The sequence below is a fragment of the Callithrix jacchus genome, chromosome 5 (genome assembly GCF_049354715.1).
Source record: "Callithrix jacchus isolate 240 chromosome 5, calJac240_pri, whole genome shotgun sequence".
NCBI lineage: Eukaryota > Metazoa > Chordata > Mammalia > Primates > Cebidae > Callithrix > Callithrix jacchus.
The window spans coordinates 65,232,757-65,255,014 of NC_133506.1; the positions used below are offsets into that span (position 1 = coordinate 65,232,757).

Sequence of the window (22,258 nt, forward strand, 5' to 3'; positions counted from 1 at the left end):
CTCCTCCCCTTCTCTTGGCTCCCACCCTCCAAGGTCAGCTCAGCTGCAGCAGGATCACTTGGTTCCTCTGCAGTCCCCCCCTCCTCTGATTAGCTGCCCCATGATGCCTGCCCACTGCCTACCCTGGTGGGCACAGCATCAACCTCCTAATGTCTGCCTGCAGCACAAGCTCTTGATCCATTTGACCTCTGCTGTTAACCCCCAAGGACACCGTGGTCTGCCTGAGGACTATGAGCTGTCCCCAAGTGACCCAGCCCATCAGCACTTGAGGACAGCCACCCAGGATACCCATTCCCAAAGGATTTCAATCCCCCAATCTCTTTCTTTCACCTTAACTTTAAGCAGTGCTGGAGTAAGACGAGATGCCCTATAATTCCCCCATGTAGATTTTTGTGGGAATGCCCCACACTTCTTCCCAGGTGTCCCTTTCTTTTTTTCCAGTGGGGAACCTCACTGTCTAGAAATCTGCTCCTAGATTTCCCTGCAGGGAGCCCCATCACAGAGGGGACTTTGCTCAAGAGACTCCCCTTACCCTAGGACACCTCACCTCCTACTCATAGTAATCTATATCAATTCCACCACTCCATCGCTTCCATAGCGTCAACAGGGAGATGTTAGCACTTGGTCTCTGAGGAGCAGGGGTTTAAGACAATGGGAGACTGGCAGCCCAGAAACTTCAGAGCTGCCATTTAAGTGGGAGACAAATTAAGAGGCCTGGTTAGAAGTGTGCACTCAACTAGGAGTCAGGGGGCCACTGTTTCTGTTGGAAGGAAACATCTTTTATGAGTCTGGATAGTGTCTTAATTTCAGGACCTTAATGGTCAGTTGTGAATGGAGGAGGGTGAGGGGACATGGCCATTTCTGCCTCATGACAGCCTTCCTCTGGCTAAGCAGCTGTGAGGGTGGCTCCTGGGTTACAGATTTGCTTCCTCACCCGAGTATGCACCTTGGCCTCTGAAGCCAAGCTCCCTCATCTACCCAGGCCCACTGTTTCTGTTAGTTGGAAAATCCACCATTTGAAAGACCACCAAACTACTCTGCAGAAAGATGTGATGTTGGAGATGGGTTCCAGTCACCAAACAGCTTCTGAAAAATACACCAAAAAGTCCACAGTGGTTGTGGCAGATTCTTCCCTATGTGGGATTATTCTGGGCAAAATGAATAACTGAGGCCAGGTAGTCTGGCCTCAGTTCTGATATCAAGCCTGAGACAAAAGCATCATATTTTTCTGCCCCTCATTTTATAGGCAGAGGGAGTAACATGTCCAGGTCTCACTGTGAAGCTGGGACATTGTCACCTCACTCTGTGCTTCCAGGTGGACGGCATGACAGCTTGGACTAGGTAACCAACTGTCTTGGTCTGCCCAGGACTGAGGGAATTTTTGAGACATGGCACTTTCAGTGCTAAAACCAGTGAAGTCCAGGGAAACCCTGATGAGCTGATCAACTTTGCCTGTCCCCAAATTAGCAAGTCATGACCAGAGGTCACCAGCCTTCCATCCTGTTCTGGATTTGGCTGCCCATGGTAGCTGGAAATGAACAGGGTGCCATCTGACAGGGTAAGATACTTGCTTCCTAAGAAGCTGTGCAGTGATGGTCAAACTGCTATAAAAAGCCTCCCGAGATGCCCTGTCCCATTTCAGCAGCTCTACTCCATTCTTTCAACAATTCTCTTTCTTCTGAACCATAAGCCTCTACCCAAAGCAAGATAAATGCCAGGTATGGTGGCTTGTGCCCATAGTCCCAACTACTAGGGAGGCTGAGGCAGGAGGATCACTTGAGCCCAGGAATTCAAGATTACAGTGAGCTATGGATTGTACCACTGCACTCCAGCCTGGGCAACAGAACACTTTTTTTTAAAAAGCTGGCTGGGCGTGGTGGCTCACACCTGGAATCCTAGCACTTTGGGAGGCCAAGGAGGGCAGATCATGAGGTCAGGAGAGCAAGACCATCCTGGCCAACATGGTGAAATCCCATCTCTACTAAACATACAAAAATTAGTGGGACATAATGGCATGTGCCTGCAGTCCCAGATACTTGGGAGGCTGAGGCACGAGAATTGCTTGAACCTGGGAGATGGAGTTTTCAGTGAGCTGAGATTGTGCCACTGCACTCCAGTCTGGGCAACAGAGGGAGACTCCGTCTCAAAAAGAAAAAACCAAAAACAAACAAAAAACAAGGGAGATAGCCCATGACCTAGGATTCTGTTAATATCCTCATGAATGTGGAAACTCCCTGAGTTCCTCAGAGGCTTTGGATTTCTCTTTGTAAAGGAAGCCAATTTGAGCAAAATGTCTGTGATTCAGAAGCCAACAGGAGGCTAATCATACCATCCCTCAAGGGACATATGGCATGTCACCCAAAAGACACTGGGGTCTGCCTTAAGTATCAGTGAGATGGCCTCTGATTCCTGGCCTATTTTCCAGAGTTGGTTTCTCGCATAACTGATAGAGCAGGGAGTAAACTACCTTGCCCTATGACAGCCTCAGAATTCACTTTTAAGGATAAGTAGATCAGGTGTCTCAAGGACACAGGATCTTGGGGCTAGGCACCCTGTCTATCAAAGGCATTGCAGCCCCTCCCATCAGAACTGCTTTATTTCCAGGAACTCCCCAGGGCTATGTGAGAAGGCAGCCCCCAGTGACCCATTAGGGCAGACTCAGGACCTTCCTGTTGAGCTTTTGCTAGTTCAGAGCCCAAAAAAACCATCAGGAATGCTTCCCTTAGTCCAGCACAACCTCCTCTGGGGAGACTCCAGCCCCTGATGTCCTAATCCAAGGATGAGAAGCGTCTGTCCATCCCATTCCTTAGACAAAAGGGCCTTGAGGGGCCATTTGGGAAGGGACTGACACTTAAGAGAAAGAGATGGGCTGAATCAGAAAACATCCCCAGCTGTTCACCCAGAGAGGTTTGTGAAGCTCAACAACAAACATGCTGCCTTCCACAAGCCAGGCGTCGTGGCCAGGCCACTAGAGAATTCCTGCCAGGAATGGAATCTGGAACAGACTCTGGTCAACCATTCCCAAATCAGAGGAACCAGAGGCCTTGGACACCAGCACCACAGAGTCTCCATCCTGAGGCTGCATGGGGTCATGAAGGCTGGAGCCTAGCTTTCTCAAATGTTAGAGAGCACCTGGCTGTCCTCCATGCCACCCTACCTCCAGAGAGTCAGAGAAGATCAGCAGCCCAGCTGCCTGGGAGCCTTCTCTTCTTGGCTTCTAGGAAGCAGCTCTGCTGCTGAACAGGGCTGGAGAGCTGTAATTATCGAGACAGGATAAGAGCTATTTTAGGAAGGAGCCATCCTGCTGCCAAGGCTTTTGACTTCCTAAACTAAAACAAGATGCACAGAAAAAGGGGGTGAGAGTGGGAGAGAACAGGGAGGAGCGTGCTCAGTCAAAAACATCAAATCTTGACCAAAGGGAAATATTAACCCCTTCCCAAAGGTACAGATTTGCATCTAGGGGTGAGCAAAAGGCTAGCTTCCCCTGGCTTTGGGAAGGAGGGCGTAACCCGACCCCCTATCCATCTCCCTATGAACTCCCTCTCTCCTAAGACTCTCCAAGAGTCTCTTCCATCTATTTTGACATTTGGGCACAAACATTTCATACTGTTTAAATGTTTCCTGTCTGTGTTTCATCTCCCCAACCACATGGCAAGTTTCTCAAGGCCAAGGAATGTGTGTACTGCAAAGCTTCAATGCTTCCCCTAAAAGTGCCTAGCAGAGTGCTAGGCATCTGAATAAAAACTGTTTATGGAAGGGAGAGAGGGAGGAAGGAAAAAGAAAGGGAGGGACTCACTGTCTTGCATGGAGACAATCTCTGAAGGTAGCCGCTCCCACCTACAGCTGAGCTCATGGCATAAGGCTGGATAAAAACCCATGGCAGTGGAAGGTGGCAGCCTTGTTTCTAGACACCTCCCCTTCAGCTGTTCCATTATCTGAGCTTAGGCCGACCCCTACTATGCACTCATTTGTTTTCTATGGCCAACTGTCCATCCTGAGTCAGCCTATGAATGGGACCCATTGGAGGCCATTGCAAGGCTTTGAATAATAAAGAAATATGGCAAGAGGAAGAATGGAAGTAGGAAGAGCTTTGACCATCTTATCAAACATGGGCCAAGAATAGCCAAAGTACTCATGGGAACAATGCAGTGAAATCAGGACACTACTAAAAATCAGGACACAGGACTGCCAAGAGCAGAGTCCACCTTGAGTTTTTCCAAGTTGAGGACCCAAATAGTGTGTAACCCAGAAAAGCGACACCTTTCTGGAATGCCCCAGGCTGAAAAGGGGAGAACCAGGTGGGGACTGATCCTGTGGCTACCTAGACGGCCTTCCCACAGAGCACTTGGCAAGATTCATCATCTGCCAAAATGTCTCTATTCTTTTTTTCTAGGACTGCAACTAGCTCATACAGTGCTTTTGTGCAAATACCCCTCTGGAAGGATGCAGACCCACAGGTGAACAGCTTGGCAAATGGAACATACGTTAGATTTCAGCCCCCCACTTTCCCCCTCCACCAGGTGCTCTTGTGCAGTGAACAGTCTGCCCAACCATAGGGAGCAGCTCTGTCTTTCTCCATACCCACTCCCATTATAGGACAGGAGAGGAATTTGGATAGTGGGGTGGGCACAGGAAGACTGGAAGTAACTTCCCAGGGGTGTTCTTACCTCCACATCTGTCATAACAGAGAAGTAGAAGCCAGGCATTCCCAGGGGGGGCAGCAATTGGAATTCAGAGTGTGCCAAAAGGAAAGGAAAAAGAGAAATTTACTAAAGATGCCCAGTGGACTTGGGCAAACCTGGCCCAATCCCTTCCTAGTGCAAGTGGCCCAAATAATAGCAGCTAGTATTTACTGAAAGCTCACTGTTGCCAAGTACCATGCTAAGAGCTTTATAGGTAATAGCTTGTAATAATCCTCACAATAACCCTAATAGGGAGCCATTATTCTCATTAACAGATGGGAAAACTGAGGCTTAGAGAGGTAAAATAACTTACCCAAGGCCACAGTCAGCAAATAGTGGACCCAGGGCTCAAATCCAGTTAGTAACTCAAGTTTGTACTTAACTGTGCCCCTACTTTATAGAGCTTTGCTGTCTCTGAGGAGCAGGACTGCCCTTCTCTTCTCTTTGCTGACCATCACTAGGAGGGTTCATGCTGATTGGGATTGGATGGCATTCCCAGGGCTCTCTGCTCCCCAGGAACTGCTTTATCCAGAGCCCTGGCCTCTGTCATGCTCATAGGGCTGGAGTATATTTTGGGCCATGATGTTTACAACAAGAAGTCCCTGCTGCCAAGATTTACTCCACAAGGGTGGTCCCCACCCTCCCCTGCCCCCAGAGAGGCCAAGAGTATAAAGGGAGCAGAGGGTGACAAGGCTGGGAGATGCTTCTCTCAAGCATTCTAGAGCTGCAAGATACAATTATGGCCTCAAGGAGAAGGCCCAGACATCTCTGAAGATCCTGCCTGGGCAGCATCAATAAGTACCCTAGGTGGTAGAGTGGGGTCATGAGGAGGGTTCTAAGGAACCAGAGAAACACTTGAGAAGAGTCCCCAGCCTGGATAAATATGAAGTCAACCCTGAGCAAACTGTGAAGCAGGCAGTATGCTTTGGTGTATTTTTTTTAAATTACATGATAGGTGGCCAACTAAGCTGAAAGGCCACGAGGCTTAAAATATTCTCCGTTCCTGAAGTGACTTCCTATTAAAAGGAGACTCTTGAAAATGGAAAACGTGGCCAGGCACGGTGGCTCACGCCTGTAATCCCAGCACTATGGGAGGCTGAGGCGGACAGATCACCTGAGGTCGGGAGTTTGAGACTAGCCTGACCAACATGGAGAAACCCTGTCTCTACTAAAAATACATAATTAGGCAGGCATGGTGGTACATGCCTGTAATTCCACCTACTTGGGAGGCTGAGGCAGGAGAATTGCTTGAACCTAGAAGGTGGATGTTGCTGTGAGCTGCGATCACACCATTGCATTCCAGCATGGGCAACAAGAGCAAAACTCCATCTCAAAAAAGAAAAAGAAAAGGAAATGGAAAAGGTTCCAAGCACCAAAGAAATTACTCTAATGGTGGAATTTCAGTAAGATGAGAAGTTCCTCTGCTCCTTCAAGTCAAAATCCCAGCATTTATCTCCTAAATGACCCAGCTCTGTTGATACACAGATGCCACTCCTCACCTGTCCTCCCATCTCCCAAGCTCCCACAACAGGCCCACAGGAGGGAAAAGTACAGACCTTTTAGGAACCAGAAGACACGATTCTCCATTTCCTCAGAGACATCTGAAAGTAACAGAGGGATGGTTGCTCTTCTTCTCCCTGTGGGATGCAAATCCCACCCTCCACTGCTTGCAGTTCCCTTTCTAGCTCCACATTTCTCACCCAAAGGTGCCCTCAGCCCTTGGTCCTCTCCAAGAAGCTCCTCCAGCATAGGACTATATATTCCCACTCTCCCTATCCCTCTCTCTGTGGCCCTGTGAATGCCTTTCCCCTCCTGGAAGTCTAAATCCCAGCTCATCTGCACCCCACCCTGTCCACTTTGTTGCCAGCGTGTTTACCTGAGGCCCTTATTCTGTTTAACAGCCCTTACCAGCCCTCACCCCAGCTCAGTGCTTCATCTCCACTCAGGAAGCAGCTTTCAACCCTGCAAGCCCTCTTTATTACCTTCAATTGAAAAGGTAAGCAGTGTTGCCTAGAGGGGTCAATGCCTGTCACCCGGCCCAAGCATTGTCATCCATGTCATTAGCTTGGAGCACAGAGAAGCTGGCAGGGAAGGAATGGAACAATGGGCTCAAGTATAGGACTAGCTTTGGCACTGGCAGGAGAGCAGCAGCCTTTAGGCCCAGAATGAAGAGTTGGCCTTTCCTGCCCACCCCAACACCCCCATCTCACTAAACTGGGGCTGCGTCTGGGCAGTCTGCTTCTTCACATACCCAGGAAGAAAGCACCAAACCGTTGAATGGGTTTTTTGCAGCCACGCTTGGGGGTCTGTGGCACTTCACTCACTGGTGCCCAACTTGGAGACTCCTTTGGTGATGGTGGTGGTGATGGGCTTGCCTTCTCTCTCTGGAACTTCACATCCTTACATAAAGGGCTAGAGTCTATTTTTGAACAGGACAATGAAAGATCTAGGGAAGAACACTTAGGCTCAAAATCAGGTGTTGTTGGCTGGCTTTCGGGTATTCCAACTTCAGGATTCAGCAAGGCCCACCATGAGGAGCCAGGCCCATACCTAGGTAAGGACCGAGGAGGCAAGGGCTGAAGGGTCAGTTCCAATTCTGCATGGATGGAGGACTTTTGCGAGAGTTCTGGATACCTGGGTGTGGGTCCTTTGGACATGTAGGTAGTTTCCAGGGGTTTTTGGGTTTGCTGTTTATAGGTGGGCTCTGGAGTGACAAACATGGATGATTTGTTGGAGTCCTCAGACACTGATAGAGCTGTCACATGGTGAGTTGGCTCTACTGACTCTACCTCTGGGGAGAGGGTGACCCTGCGGCCAACCTGGCTGTTTCCTCGAATTGGGGCCCTCACGTTGGATTCCACCTGTGATGATACTAAGACCTTTGTGGAGGGCTTGCTTTCGGGGTAGACAGAATAGTTGTGAAGAGACTCAGGGTCTACCCATGCAGAAACTTGGTGTACCCCATCAGAATCTCGAAGGACAGAGAGTTTGCATGATGAGTCCAAGTTCATATTTCTATACGAGGCCTTGGGTTCCAAAGGAATTGACCCATAAGGATCTGTTTCTGATTCTTCTACAGGGACCCTTCTCCTGGCTGTCTGATAGTCTGCAGAGACACTGCTGCTTCCGTGCTCTGGGAGAGAGCGACTCTTTGGAGATCTGATCTTAGTAGTAGTCATAATCCTTTGGATGGGTTCAGTTTGTACAGCTTCATCCTTTGGGTAAGACAAAATCCTGCGGGGAACTCTGACTCCTTGGGGGTTCTGGACCTTGGATGGTGGGTCATCTTGTAAGATTTGTGATTGCAAGTTATCCTTCTGGTCTTGAAAACTCAATCGACGAGAAGATTTGACATCTGGGATGGATGAGGCATGATGGCCGACCTTGTGCCCTGACTTGCTCTCACCACCTCTTTGTGTTGCTTCCTCTCTGGGTGGACTAACATTCCGTTGTCTGCTTGAAGCATGGGAAGCCAGTGTCTGAGTTCGCTGGCTCTTTGGATGAGGAGAGGAATGGTGGGATGATTCTGTTCTTGGTCCAGTCTCGGTTCCCTGAGGGGTGGGTACCGCATAGCATCCAGGCCCTAACTCCGGGGAGACAGATCGAGGATAGTCTGATGCCGAATGGAGAGTGGAGGGATGTGCAGCTTCTGATCTTCGGTGGGAAGGGTTCAGGGAGACTGCAGCACTTCGATGGCTTGAGGTAAGAATGTACCCATGTCCCCGCTGAGGGAATGTGTTAGTAGTAACCTCAGACCCTCTCTGTGCTGAAACCGATACCTTGGCCCCAGGTTTATTTGTCTTGACAGTTGTGCCTTTCAGAGTAGATCCCATATTTTACCGGCTGGCTTGTATTCAGGAGCCTAATGATGCCTGAATATTTATCCTGTTTTAAAGCTGCTCTTCTTGGGCATCTACAAAATTGGCTGTTGTTCTATGAGTGTCTCAAATAGTCTCCTTAGCTACTGCTCTGTAATGTGATGTCTGGTGATGTCATAAAGGAAGGAGCTTCCTTCCTATTAAACATCCTAGTGTAGAGCCACAATTCTTCACAGAATCCCAAAGCAGTACCTGAAGGGAAAATGTGGATTTGTCTTTGGAGTTACATCACCAAGCCTTTGGCAAGTTTTTAACAAAACTGGGATTTTCTTGTATATAGAGAAGGCTCCAGACCCTCCCTTGCTCTCCCCAGATTCTAGAAATTCTCAGGGACTCATCCAGAGAAGGAAACAGCCAGAAGATCCTATGAAGACAAGGTGAAACCAAACATGCTGTGTTCACCGCAGTTTTAATAAGGTATAAAGTTGCCCCACTTTTGTTTGAAACTGTACTGTGTACAAGTTAAAAAAAAAATACAGCTTCAGCCTTTTCCAGTCTCAAGGATGGTTTCATTGCTCCTGGGATAAAAATACAAGTTGCTCAAATAATAAATTCTCACATTCTTGGTCCAGGAGTGTCTAGTGTTTTATTATTAAAAGGGATTTGGGCTGGGTGCAGTGGCTCATGCCTATAATCCCAGTACTTTAGGAGGCTGAGGCGGGCAGCTCACCCGAGGTCAGGAGTTCAAGACCAGCCTGGCCGACATGGTGAAACACCATCTCTACTAAAAATACAAAAATTAGCCAGGTGTGGTGGCGTGCACCTGTAATTTCAGCTAGCCAGGAGGCTGAGGCAGGAGAATCACTGGAACCCAGGGGGTGGAGGCTGAAGTGAGCTGAGATTATGCCACTGCACTCCAGTCTGGGCAACAGAGCAAGACGCCATCTCAAAAGAAAAAAAGAGAAGGATTTGTAGTTAGTCATTGCTTTCTATCATAAATGACTAGTTGGGTACCTAGAGAAATTACCTGAGTTGTCTGGGCCTTGGTTTCTTCATCTGGAGACCACTGCCAGGCACATGGGTGTCACCTTACAAATGTTAATGTCCTTTCTTATGATCCTGTCAGCCATCCAATTAGCCAGACTCTGGTTCTCTTCTGAAGAGTAACTTTCCAATTTGGATGACCATTTTGGAGGAGACTCTGTCACCTCTCTCTCCCTTTCACATGTTCTTTCTCTCTTTTAGACATAGATTCTACTATATCCAACATTCTATCATGAACTCTGAAGGGTCATTGAGGTTATAGGATGGTCAGCTTCATTCTTCTATGCTCTACACTGACCATTCTCTTCTGTTAACCGTTTTTCCTCAAATGAACTATTAATTATGACATTCTAGTCCTGCTTCCCATTGATTTAGCTTTAAATATTTTATTTTTGTTGAGACAGAGTCTTGCCCTGTCACCCAGGCTGGAGTGCAGCAGCACGATCTTGGCTCACTGTAGCTACCTCCTGGGTTCAAGCAATTCTCATGCCTTAGCTTCCTGGGTAGCTGGGATTACAGGCACCCACCACCATGCCCTGCTAATTTTTATATTTTTAGTAGAGTTGGGACTTCGCCATGTTGGCAAGCTAGTCTCAAATTCCTGACCTCAAGTGATCCACCCACCTCAACCTCCTAAAGTGCTGGGATTACAGGCATAAACCACTGTGGTTGGCATATGTTTTAAGTTTTTTTGTTTTTTTTTTTTTTGTGACAAAGTCTCGTTCTGTCACCCAGGCTAGAGTGCAGTGGCAGGATCTTGGCCCACTGCAACCTACTCCTGGGTTCAAGGGATTCTCCTGCCTCAGCCTCATGTGCCACCACACCCAGCTTATTTTTTTGTATTCTTAGTAGATGTGGGGTTTCATCATGTTGGTCAGGCTGGTCTCAAACTCCTGACCTCGTGATCCACCTGCCTCAGCCTCCTAAAGTACTGGGATTACAGGCAGGAGCCACCTCACTCAGCCAGTTTTAAGTATTTCTAAACCCCTTCTATTCACCAAAATGAAAACAGCTTTGGCTGGATGCAGTGGCTCAGCCTGTAATCCCAACACTTTGGGAGGCTGAGGTGGGCGGATCACTTGAGCTCAAGAGTTCAGACCAGCCTGGGCAACATGGTGAGACCCCATCTCAATAAAATAAACAAATAAATAATTTTTTTTTGAGATAGAGTCTCAAAAAGTGCAGTGGGGTGATCTCAGCTCACTGCAACTTCCGCCTCCCTGGTTGAAGTGATTCTCCTGCCTCAGCCTCCTGAGTAGCTGGGACTATAGGTATGCAGCACCATGCCCAGCTAATTTTTGTATTTTTAGTAGAGACAGGGTTTTACCATATTGGCCAGGATGGTCTCAAACTCCTGGCCTCATGATCTGCCCACCTTGGCCTGCCAAAGTGCTGGGATTACAGGTATGAGCCACCATGTCTGGCCCAATAAATAAATATTTTTAAAAATTAGAAAATAGCTATATAAATAATTATTAAAAGTTGAAATCACCTAAGAGGACCCCTTTACTATTTTTTTTTTTCATCGCAAATAGGACTTTATTTTTTAATTTTATTTTATTTTTTAAAATAAAGATGGGCTTTCACCGTGATAACCAGGCTGGTTCTGATCTCCCGACCTCAGGTGATCCACCCACCTCAGCCTCCCAAAGTGCTAGGATTACAGGCGTGAGCCACCACGCCCGGCCACAAATAAGACATTTTATTTGCCACTATTATAAGTCTGAATTTTAAACAGATTCTTGGACTGGTGGTTCATATCCATCAGCTCGTTCAACTTTAGCATCTGTCTCATCCCCAGTGGCTTTTCCAGAACTACTGCCTTCACCATGAAGCTCCATGAGTTTTCCCAATTCAAACTTGGGCTTCTTCAGCATTTTTACTTTTCTGACGAAGACATCATGGAGAGGATAAATGGATTGGCAAGCCTTTTCTATGTCTTTCCCAATGCTGTCTGGAATCAATTTACTGACCACTTCTTTCAAGTCATTTGTCTGCACCTCTCAGGTCATGATTTCCATCACCTTCTTCCGGATTTGGCGGACCTGTTGGTGCTGAGCATAAGAGGTCTTCTGTATCTGATTGTTGCGTTTTTTAGTAAAACCAACACTGAACAGATGAAGCAAGTAACCATCGGTAGTCTTGACATCAACATGAGCTTCAATCATTGTCTGCCATTTTTTGACCATGGAACACATTTTGTCATGGGTAAGATCCATGCCATGGAAGTTAGTCAGGCAGTTTTTGCCCTGAACATCTTCAGTAATCAGCTTGAATTTTCTAAATGCAACTTCATCATTCTGCAAATCAGCAAGACTAACTTCAAACACTCGACGCTTGAGGCCATCAGATGCAATTTTGGTTCCTTGGGTCCTGTTGACTAGCGTCTTTCCAATATTTCTTATATTGAACATAGTGGGTGCTTTCATATCATACCAATCTTTCTTAGAAAATGAATCAACCACTTTCTTCTTGGCTCCCTTTTTGCCGCCTTTCGTAAGGCACTTGTTCTTGCCAACTGCCATGGTGCTGCTCAGAGAGCCAAAAAGGCCCTTTACTATTTTAATAAGCATCTTTCCACATATCTTTCTACGCATTTACTATATACAGACATTTATTTATAAACTTACATAGAGTCCTATTATAAACTTTCTAGCATCCTAGTACTAGCATTATTCCATAACATGTTATGAATACCTTTATGTCAATAAATCTATATCTATGATATAATTTCTAATTAATCCACTTATGTTTGTTCCAGAATTTTTTAAACTAGTCCTTTACTGCTGGACATCAGGTTCTTTTGTTCTTGCAGGATGGAATGCAGTGTCTATTCCTAGGCCTGAGCACGGTGCACTGAAGCCTTGAAACTTCTGGGCTCAAATGATTCTCCTGCCTCAACCTACTGAGTAGCCCGCCACATCTGGGTTGTTTCCGACTTTTCAATATTATAAACAATATTGCAATAAACACACATTTCTATAAATATATCTTTGTGTATAGTCCAATTTTCTCCTAGGACAATAGTTCTAAATCCTGGCTGCACATTAGAATCACCTGGAGAGCTTTCAAAGCCCATGCTCCACCTCAGATAAAATGATTCAAATAATTTGGGGGTAAGGTCTGAGCATCAGTATTTTTTTTTTTAATGCTTCAGATGGTTCTAATGTGCAACCAGGGTGTGGATAAAGTTCTCTAAATCCTCTCTATTCAAAGTGTGGTCCGTGGACCAGTGTCATCAGCACTGCCTGGGAGCTTGTTAGAAATGCAGGATCTTGGGCCCTACCTTGGACCTACTCAATCAGAATCAGTATTTTAACAAAACCCCCAAGTGATTCATATGTACAATAAAATCTGTGACATACTGGTCTAAATGAAATTTCTGGGTCAAAAAGTAGTCACATTTAAAATACAAACTGACAAATATCCTCCAGAGAGGTAGTACCAATTTATACCCCCAACACAGTAAAGAAAGATGTCTGTTTCCCCATAATCTCAGCAACCTTAGATATTATCAGTACTTGTCCTCTGCAATCAGCTAGGTGAAAAACAACTATGTTTTAATTTTCATTTCTTTGATTACAAATTAAACTGAGTATCTTTTAATATGCTAATTGGCCATATGTACAGCTTCTTTTGCAAATTATTCTTTGCCTATTTTTCTATTAAGGTATTTGTCTTTTTCTTACAGGTTATTAGAACTCTTTGTATATTAGGGATATAAACCTTTTGTGTATCCACTATATTGCAATTATTTCCACGCTGTTTGTTGACTTTAACTTGTTCAGGCATTATTTGCAGTAAAGAAGTTTTACATTTTTATGTACTAAAATCCACCAATCTCTTCTCGCTTTGAAGTCATGGCTTAGCTTTTCCTCCTCCAAGATTTAAAAAATCATCACATATGGCCGGGTGAGGTGGCTCATACCTGTAATCCCAGTACTTTGGGAGGCCATGGTGGGCAGATCACTTGAGATCAGAAGTTTAAGACCAGCCTAGTCAACATGGTGAAACCCCATCTCTATTAAAAATACAAAAATTAGCTGGGCATGGTAGTGCACACCTGTAATCCCAGCTACTAGGGAGGCTGAGGCACGAGAATCACTTGAACCCAGGAGGCAGAAGTTACAGTGAGCCAAGATAGTGCCACGGCACTCCAGCCTGGGCAAAAGTGAAAGATCCTATCTAAAATATATGTATATATATCCTTTGTACATATTTTCTTAAATTTATATATTTATTTTTTACATTTACATTTTTGTTTAATCAGACATTTATTTTTGGTATGAGGATTCAGCTTTTATATTTTTCCAAGTGGCTGGTCAGTAATCCCAAAGTCCTTTGTTAAATAATCTAATTTGATACACACTACCTCCTATTCTTTTTTTCTTTTTTCTTTCTTTCTTTTTTTTTTTTTTTTTTTTGAGCCTGAGTTTTGCTCTTGTGTCCCAGGCTGGAATGCAATGGCATGATCTCGGCTCACAGCAACCTCTGCCTCCCAGGTTCAAGCGATTCTCCTGTCTCAGCCTCCTGAGTAGCTGGGATTATAGGTGTCCACCACCACCTGACTAATTTTTGTATTTTTAGTAGAGATGGGGTTTCACCATGTTGGTCAGGCTGGTCTTGAACCCCTGACTTTAAGCGATCCACCTACGTCAGCCTCCCAAAGTGCTGGGATTACAGTGTGAGCCACCACCTAGCCCAGTATTTCATATTCTTAATTCCCAAACATTATTCTTTGGTATGTTTTTGGACTATTTGGGGATTTTTGTTTTTTTTGAGACAGGGTCTTGCTCTGTCACCCAGGCTGGAGTGTGATGGTGTGAACACAGCTCACTGTGGCCTCAATCTCCTGGGCTCAAGTGATCCTCCTACCTCAGCCTCCTGAGTAGCTGGGACCACAGGTGTGTGCCACCGCACCCAGCTAATTTTTAAATTTTCATAGAAATGGGGTCTCACTATGTTGCCCAGGCTAGAAACTCTCTATTATGTTCTAATTCTTTCCACTGTTATGCCAATGCCATAGTCTGTTTATTGTAGCTTCATACTATGCCTTAATATCTGGCAGGACAAGCCCCTCCTCCTTACTCTTCTTTTGTAGCATTGTTTCAACCATGCATTTATTGTTAAAAGTCCTTTAATTTTACTCCTCTATACAATTAGTAGCATTCAGTAGGAGAGTGGGTTTTACTTATTTAACTCCCAGAGAACCAACTTATTTCTGAGTTCTTGGGGGGCACATCACTATAACCCACTTCCGATACCAACACATATGAGCAAGTAACATTACTATTAGCATTCAGAAAAGAAGCCAAAAGTAATGTATTTGGAAAAGAGCAACTGAAATTTATTCCAAAAATTTCTTTCTTTTTTCGAGACAGAGTCTTACTCTGTTGCCTAGGCTAGAGTGCAGGGGTGTGATCTCAGCTTGCTACAACCTCCGCCTCCCGGGTTCAAGTGACTCTCCTGACTTAGCTTCCTGAGTAATGGGATACAGACGTGTGCCACCATGCCTGGTTAATTTTTGTATTTTTAGTAGAGATGGGGTTTCACCATGTTAGCCAGGCTGATCTTGAACTCCCGATCTCAGATGATCCACCTGTCTTGGCCTCCCAGAGTGCTGGAATTACAGGCCTGAACCCCCTGCCCAGCCTTGTTCTGAAAATTTCTAATAATCCAAACTTTCCAAGGGTACTCCAATAATTTCATTCAACAGTGAGCTGATGTTTATAAATCATCTATGTGTCTAGAACTTGCTACATATTCTCTCTGCTTTCTCATCTTGAAGGACTTAGTCAATTCTAAAAACTTGGCACAAAACCCACAGAATAAATATGGAGATTGGGATGAGGTTCTTAAAGGACATGTCATCACAGTGTCAGCCTGCTTTCTGTTGCTATAATAGAAACCTAAGACTGGGTAATTTCTTAAAAAGAAAAAAAAATGGCCAGGCGTGGTGGCTCAAGCCTGTAATCCCAGCACTTTGTTAAGAGTATACAACAGTCATAAAGGTATATGCACTTAACACCTGAGCACACAGATCTATAAGGCAAACATCACTGAAACTAAAGAGACAGATAGTCCCCAGTACAATAGTAGATGAGGACTCCATCACCTGACTTTCAGCATTGTAAAGATCATCTAAACAGAAAATCGGCAAAGAAACATCAAAATTAACCTGCACTGCAGACCATAGGGACCTAGCAGACACTTACAGAACATTTAATTAAAAAGCTGCAGAAGAACTCAGGATTGCAGCTCCCAGTGAATCTGCAGAGGGTGAGTGGATGCCGCATTTCCATACAGATTTTTATTGTCCACAGACTAGAAGATTCCCAGGTGTAAGAGCCCCACGGGCCGTGCGGCTGTTTGGGCCGAGGTCACAGCACAGCAACACTCCATACAAAAATACACTGGGTTGGTTGCCCTGTTAAACTAGCAATTGGAGATTTCGGAAGGCAGATTAGCACATTCATCTGATTAAATGAGACTTAAACAGAAAGCCAGCCCAGGAGATTCCCGGGCAGCAACGTGGTTTGAGCCAGTGCAGTGGGTCGCTGCACGGGAAATCACACAGATCCCGGTGCCCTTGCAGCAGGTGACTGAAACACCCGGGAGAGAGTCAACTGCTCAACTTTAAAAAAAAAAAAAAAGGCTCTGAGGCAGGGAGCCAGGTGATCAAGCTCGGGGGGGTCCCACCCCCACAAAAACAAACAAAATCGCAATTGGAAATGCTCGGGGTTGAGAGTTTCACAGCAAGCACAGCTGAACCCAGGACAGTGCAGTTCAGTGGGGGAGGGGCGTCCGCCATTACTGAGGCACGTAACCCCTACAGAGGTACTCCCCCATTGCTGATGCAGCCTGCTGTTGCCGAGGCAACCCGCCATAACAGAGAGAGTCCACCACTACAGAGGCAGGCCATCATTGCCACTGCAGTTCTAACCACACCCATATAAACAGGACTACAGGGAATTATACATGGCAGCAGGGCGGAGCCCATGACAGCAGGGCAGAGCCCATGGCAGCAAGGTGGAGCCCACGGCAACAGGGCAGAGCCCACGGCAGCTCATCATAGCCACTACAAGCAGGCAGTGACTAGACTGCCTCCTCACTGGGCAGGAAAGTGCAATGAATACTCATAAATAAAGCCCTAACTCCCCAGGACAGAGCACCTGAGGAAAAAAAAGGGGGGGGCTTTATGAGTTCTGCTGCAGCAGACTGAAACGTACTTGTCTAGCAGCCCTGAATGAACAACGGAGCTCACAGCTCAGCACTAGAACTCCTATAAAGTACAGACTGTCCCCTCAAGCAGCTCCCTGACCCTCATATATCCAAAGAGTCACCTCACAAAGGACTGATCAGACTGACATTTGGCGGGCATCATTCAGGGACAAAGATAGCAGAAGAAGAACCTGGTAGCAACCCTCACAGTTCCGCAGCTGCTACAGGAGTTCCCCAGGCAAGCAGAGCCTGGAGTGGACCTTAACAGTCCTACAGCAATGAGGTCAGACAGTTAGAAGGAAAACTAAGAAACAGAAATACTTCATCATCAACAATCTGGACGTCCACTCAGAGACCCAATCAGAAAATCAGCAACCACTCAGACGACAGGTGGATAAATCCACAGAGATGGGAAGAAACCAGCAAAAAAAAAAGTGGTAAACACCCGAAATCAGAACACCTCACCTCCTACAAAGGACCAAAACTCCTCACCAGCAAGGGAACAAAGCTGGACGGAGAATGAGTGTGATGAAATGACGGAATCAGACTTCAGAAGGTGGGTAATGAGAAACTTCCGTGAGCTAAAAGAACATGTTCTAAATCAATGCAAAGAAACTAAGAACCTTAAAAGATTTGAAAAAAGATTTCAGGGAATGATAACAAGAATGGACAACTTAGAGAGGAATATGAGTGAATTGAAGGAGCTGAAAAACACAACATGAGAACTTTGTGAAGCATGCACAAGTTTCAACAGCCAAATTGACCAAGCAGAAGAAAGAATATCAGAAGTCAAAGATCAACTCAATGAAATAAAATGAGAAGCCAGGATTAGAGAAAAAAGCGCAAAAAGGAATGAACAAAGTCTCCAAGAAATGTGGGACTATGTGAAGAGACCTAATCTACATTTGATAGGTGTACCTGAATATGACGAAGAGAATGAATCCAAGCTGGAAAATACTCTTCAGGATATTATCCAGGAAAATTTCCCCAACCTAGCAAGGCAGGCCAATATTCAAGTCCAGGAAATACAGAGAACACCACAAAGATATTCCGCAAGAAGAGCAACCCCACGGCACATAATCGTCAGATTCACCAGGGTTGAAATGAAGGAGAAAATGCTAAGGGCAGCCAGAGAGAAAGGTCGGGTCACCCACAAAGGGAAGCCCATCAGACTCACAGCAGATCTCTCGGCAGAAACCCTACAAGCCAGAAGAGAGTGGGGGCCAATATTCAACATCCTTAAAGAAAAGAACTTTCAACCCAGAATTTCATATCCAGCCAAACTGAGCTTCATAAGTGAAGGAAAAATAAAATCCTTTGCAAACAAGCAAGTACTCAGAGATTTTGTCACCACCAGGCCTGCTTTACAAGAGCTCCTGTAAGAGGCACTACACATAGAAAGGAACAACCAGTACCAGCCATTCCAAAAACATACCAAATGCTAAAGAGCATCAACAAAATGAAGAATCTACAACAACTAACAGGCAAAACAGCCAGCTAGCATCAAAATGGCAGTATCAAATTCACACATAACAATATTAACCCTAAATGGAAATGGGCTAAATGCACCAATCAAAAGACACAGACTGGAAAATTGGATAAAAAGCCAAAACCCTTTGATGTGCTGTATCCAGGAAACCCATCTCACAGGCAAGGATACACAAAGGCTCAAAATAAAGGGATGGAGGAAGATTTACCAAGCAAATGGAGAGCAAAAAAAAAGCAGGAGTTGCAATTCTTGTCTCTGATAAAATAGATGTTAAAGCAAAAAAGATCAAAAGAGACAAAGAAGGACATTACATAATGGTAAAAGGATCAATACAACAAGAAGAGCTAACGATCCTAAATATATATGGACCCAATACAGGAGCACCCAGATATATAAAGCAAGTTCTTACAACTTATAAAGAGACTTAGACTCCCACACAATAATAGTGGGAGACTTTAACACTCCACTGTCAATATTAGACAGATCCACCAGACAGAAAATTAACAAGGATATCCAGGACTTGAACTCAGACCTGGAGCAAGCAAACCTGATAGGCATTTACAGAACTCTCCATCCCAAATCCACAGAATACACATTCTTCTCAGCACCACATCACACCTACTCTAAAACTGACCACATAATTGGAAGTAAAGCACTCCTCAGCAAATGCAAAACAACTGAAATCATAACAAACAGTCTCTCAGACCATAGTGCAATCAAGTTAGAACTCAGAATTCAGAAACTAACTCAGAACCGCACAGCTTCATGGAAACTGAACAACTGGCTTTTGAATGTTGATTGGATAAACAATGAAATGAAGGCAGAAATAAAGAAGTTATTCGAAACCAACGAGAACGAAGACACAACATACCAGAATCTCTGGGACACATTTAAAGCAGTCTCTAGAGGAAAATATATAGCAATAAGTGCCCACACGAGAAAAGTGGAGAGACCCAAAATTGACACCCTATCATCAAAATTGAAAGAGCTAGAGGAACAAGATAAAAAAAACCTCAAAACCTAGCAGAAGACAAGAAATAACTAAGATCAGAGCAGAACTGAAGGAGATAGAGACACGAAAAACCCTTCAAAAAATCAATAAATCCGAGAGCTGGTTTTTTGAAAAGATCAACAAAATAGACAGACCACTAGCCAGACTGATAAAAAAGAAAAGAGAGGATAACCAAATAAATGCAATAAAAAACGATAAAGGGGGAATCACCACAGATTCCACAGAAATTCAAACCATCATCAGAGAATATTACAAACAACTCTATGCACATAAACTAGTAAACCTGGAAGAAATGGATAAATTCCTGGACACTTGTGTCCTCCCAAGCCTAAACCAGGAGGAAGCTGAAACTATGAATAGACCAATAACAAGGTCTGAAGTTGAGGCAGCAATTAAGAGCCTACCACACAAAAAAAAGCCCAGGTCCAGACGGGTTCACAGCCGAATTCTACCAGACATACAAAGAGGAACTGTTACCATTCCTTCTGAAACTATTCCAAATAATCCAAAAAGAGGGAATCCTTCCCAAAACATTTTATGAGACCAACATCATCCTGATACCAAAACCCGGCAGAGACTCAACAAGAAAAGAAAACTTCAGGCCAATATCCATGATGAACATTGATGCAAACATCTTCAATAAAAATACTGGCAAGCCAATTGCAACAGCACATCAAAAAGCTTATCCACCATGATCAAATAGGATTCATCCCAGGGATGCAAGACTGGTTCAACATACGCAAGTCTATAAACGTAATTCACCACATAAACAGAACCAAAAACAAAAACCACATGATTATCTCAATTGACACAGAGAAGGCCTTTGACAAAATTCAACAGCCCCTTATGCTAAAAGCCCTCAATAAACTCGGTATTGATGGAACGTATCTCAAAATAATAAAAGCTATTTACGACAAACCAACAGCCAATATCATACTGAATGGGCAAAAACTGGAAGCATTCCCTTTGAAATCTGGCACTAGACAAGGATGCCCTCTCTCACCACTCCTATTCAATATAGTACTGGAAGTTCTAGCCAGAGCAATCAGGCAAGAAAAAGAAATAAAGCATATTCAAATAGGAAAGGAGGAAGCCAAATTGTCTCTATTTGCAGACGACATAATAGTATATCTAGAAGACCCCATCACCTCAGCCCAAAAACTCCTGAAACTGATAAGCAACTTCGGCAAAGTCTCAGGATATAAAATCAATGTGCAAAAATCACAAGCATTCCTATACACCAATAACAGACTTAAAGAGAGCCAAATCAAGAACGAACTGCCTTTCACAATTGCTACAAAAAGAATAAAATACCTAGGAATACAACTCACAAGGAACGTAAGGGACCTCTTCAAGGAAAACTACAAACCACTGCTCAACGAAATAAGAGAGGACACAAACAGATGGAGAAACATTCCATGTTCATGGTTAGAAAGAATCAATATTGTGAAAATGGCCATACTGCCCAAAGTAATTTACAGACTCAATGCTACCCCATCAAGCTACCATTGGCTTTCTTCACAGAACTGGAAAAAACCACCTTGAACTTCATATGAACCAAAAGAGAGCCCACATAGCCAAGTCAATTCTAAGCAAAAAGAACACAGTGGGAGGCATCACACTACCGGACTTCAAACTATACTACAAGGCTACAGCAATCAAAACAGCATGGTACTGGTACCAAAACAGAGATATAGACCAATGGAACAGAACAGAGGCATCGGAGGCAACACAACATATCTACAACCATACAATCTTTGATAAACCTGACAAAAACAAGCAATGGGGAAAGGATTCCCTGTTTAATAAATGGTGTTGGGAAAACTGGCTAGCCATGTGCAGAAAGCAGAAACTGGACCCCTTCCTGACACTTTACACTAAAATTAACTCCAGATGGATTAAAGACTTAAACATAAGACCTGGCACCATAAAAACCCTAGAAGAAAATCTAGGCAAAACCATTCAGGACATAGGAGTAGGCAAGGACTTCATGACCAAAACACCAAAAGCACTGGCAACAAAAGCCAAAATAGGCAAATGGGACCTAATCAAACTCCACAGCTTCTGCATGGCAAAAGAAACAGTCACTAGAGTGAATCGGCAACCAACAGAATGGGAAAAAAATTTCGCAGTTTACCCATCTGACAAAGGGCTGATATCCAGAATTTACAAAGAACTCAAACAGATTTACAAGAAAAAAACAAACAAGCCCATTCAAAAATGGGCAAAGGATATGAACAGACACTTTACAAAAGAAGACATACATGAGGCCAACAAATATATGAAAAAATGCTCATCATCACTGGTCATCAGAGAGATGCAAATCAAAACCACATTGAGATACCATCTCACGCCAGTTCGAATGGCGATCATTAAAAAATCTGGAGACAACAGATGCTGGAGAGGATGTGGAGAAATAGGAACACTCTTATGCTGCTGGTGGAAGTGTAAATTAGTTCAACCATTGTGGAAAACAGTGTGACGATTCCTCAAGGACCTAGAAATAGAAATTCCATTTGACCCAGCAATCCCATTACTGGGTATATATCCAAAGGACTATAAATCATTCTACTATAAGAACACATGCACACGAATGTTCATTGCAGCACTGTTTACAATAGCGAAGACCTGGAACCAACCGAAATGTCCATCGACGATAGACTGGACTGGGAAAATGTGGCACATATACACCATGGAATATTATGCAGTCATCAAAAATGATGAGTTCGTGTCTTTTGTAGGGACATGGATGAATCTGGAGAACATCATTCTCAGCAAACTGACACAAGAACAGAAAATGAAATACCGCATATTCTCACTCATAGGCGGGTGATGAACAATAAGAACACATGGACACAGGGAAGGGTGCACTATACACTGGGGTCTATTGGGAGGGAATAGAGGAGGGACAGCAGGGGGGGAGCTGGGGAGGGATAGCATGGGGAGAAATGCCAAATGTGGGTGAAGGGGAGGAAGGCAGCAAAACACACTG

At 44.6% G+C, this 22,258-nt stretch overlaps 1 protein-coding gene and 1 pseudogene across 3 annotated transcripts in view; both read right to left on the minus strand.

Annotated features, from left to right (window-relative positions):
- Positions 1-22,258, minus strand: part of LOC128928040 (septin-4-like) — a 32,493-nt gene that overhangs the window by 8,916 nt on the left and 1,319 nt on the right. Inside the window, exons 2-4 of one of the 3 annotated variants that reach the window (XM_078372419.1) lie at positions 6,934-8,752; positions 6,239-6,283; positions 450-457 (exon numbers count right to left, since the gene is read on the minus strand). In XM_078372419.1, coding sequence (XP_078228545.1) covers positions 450-457; positions 6,239-6,283; positions 6,934-8,515 — 1,635 coding nt within the window. In that variant the 5' untranslated portion in view covers positions 8,516-8,752. Of the gene's footprint in view, positions 1-449; positions 458-4,667; positions 4,841-5,718; positions 6,012-6,238; positions 6,284-6,933; positions 8,753-22,258 lie in introns of those variants that run through there. The other 2 variants (XM_078372415.1, XM_078372417.1) reach the window with 2 other exon arrangements.
- LOC144582531 (small ribosomal subunit protein eS1 pseudogene) lies at positions 11,136-12,095 on the minus strand (annotated as a pseudogene).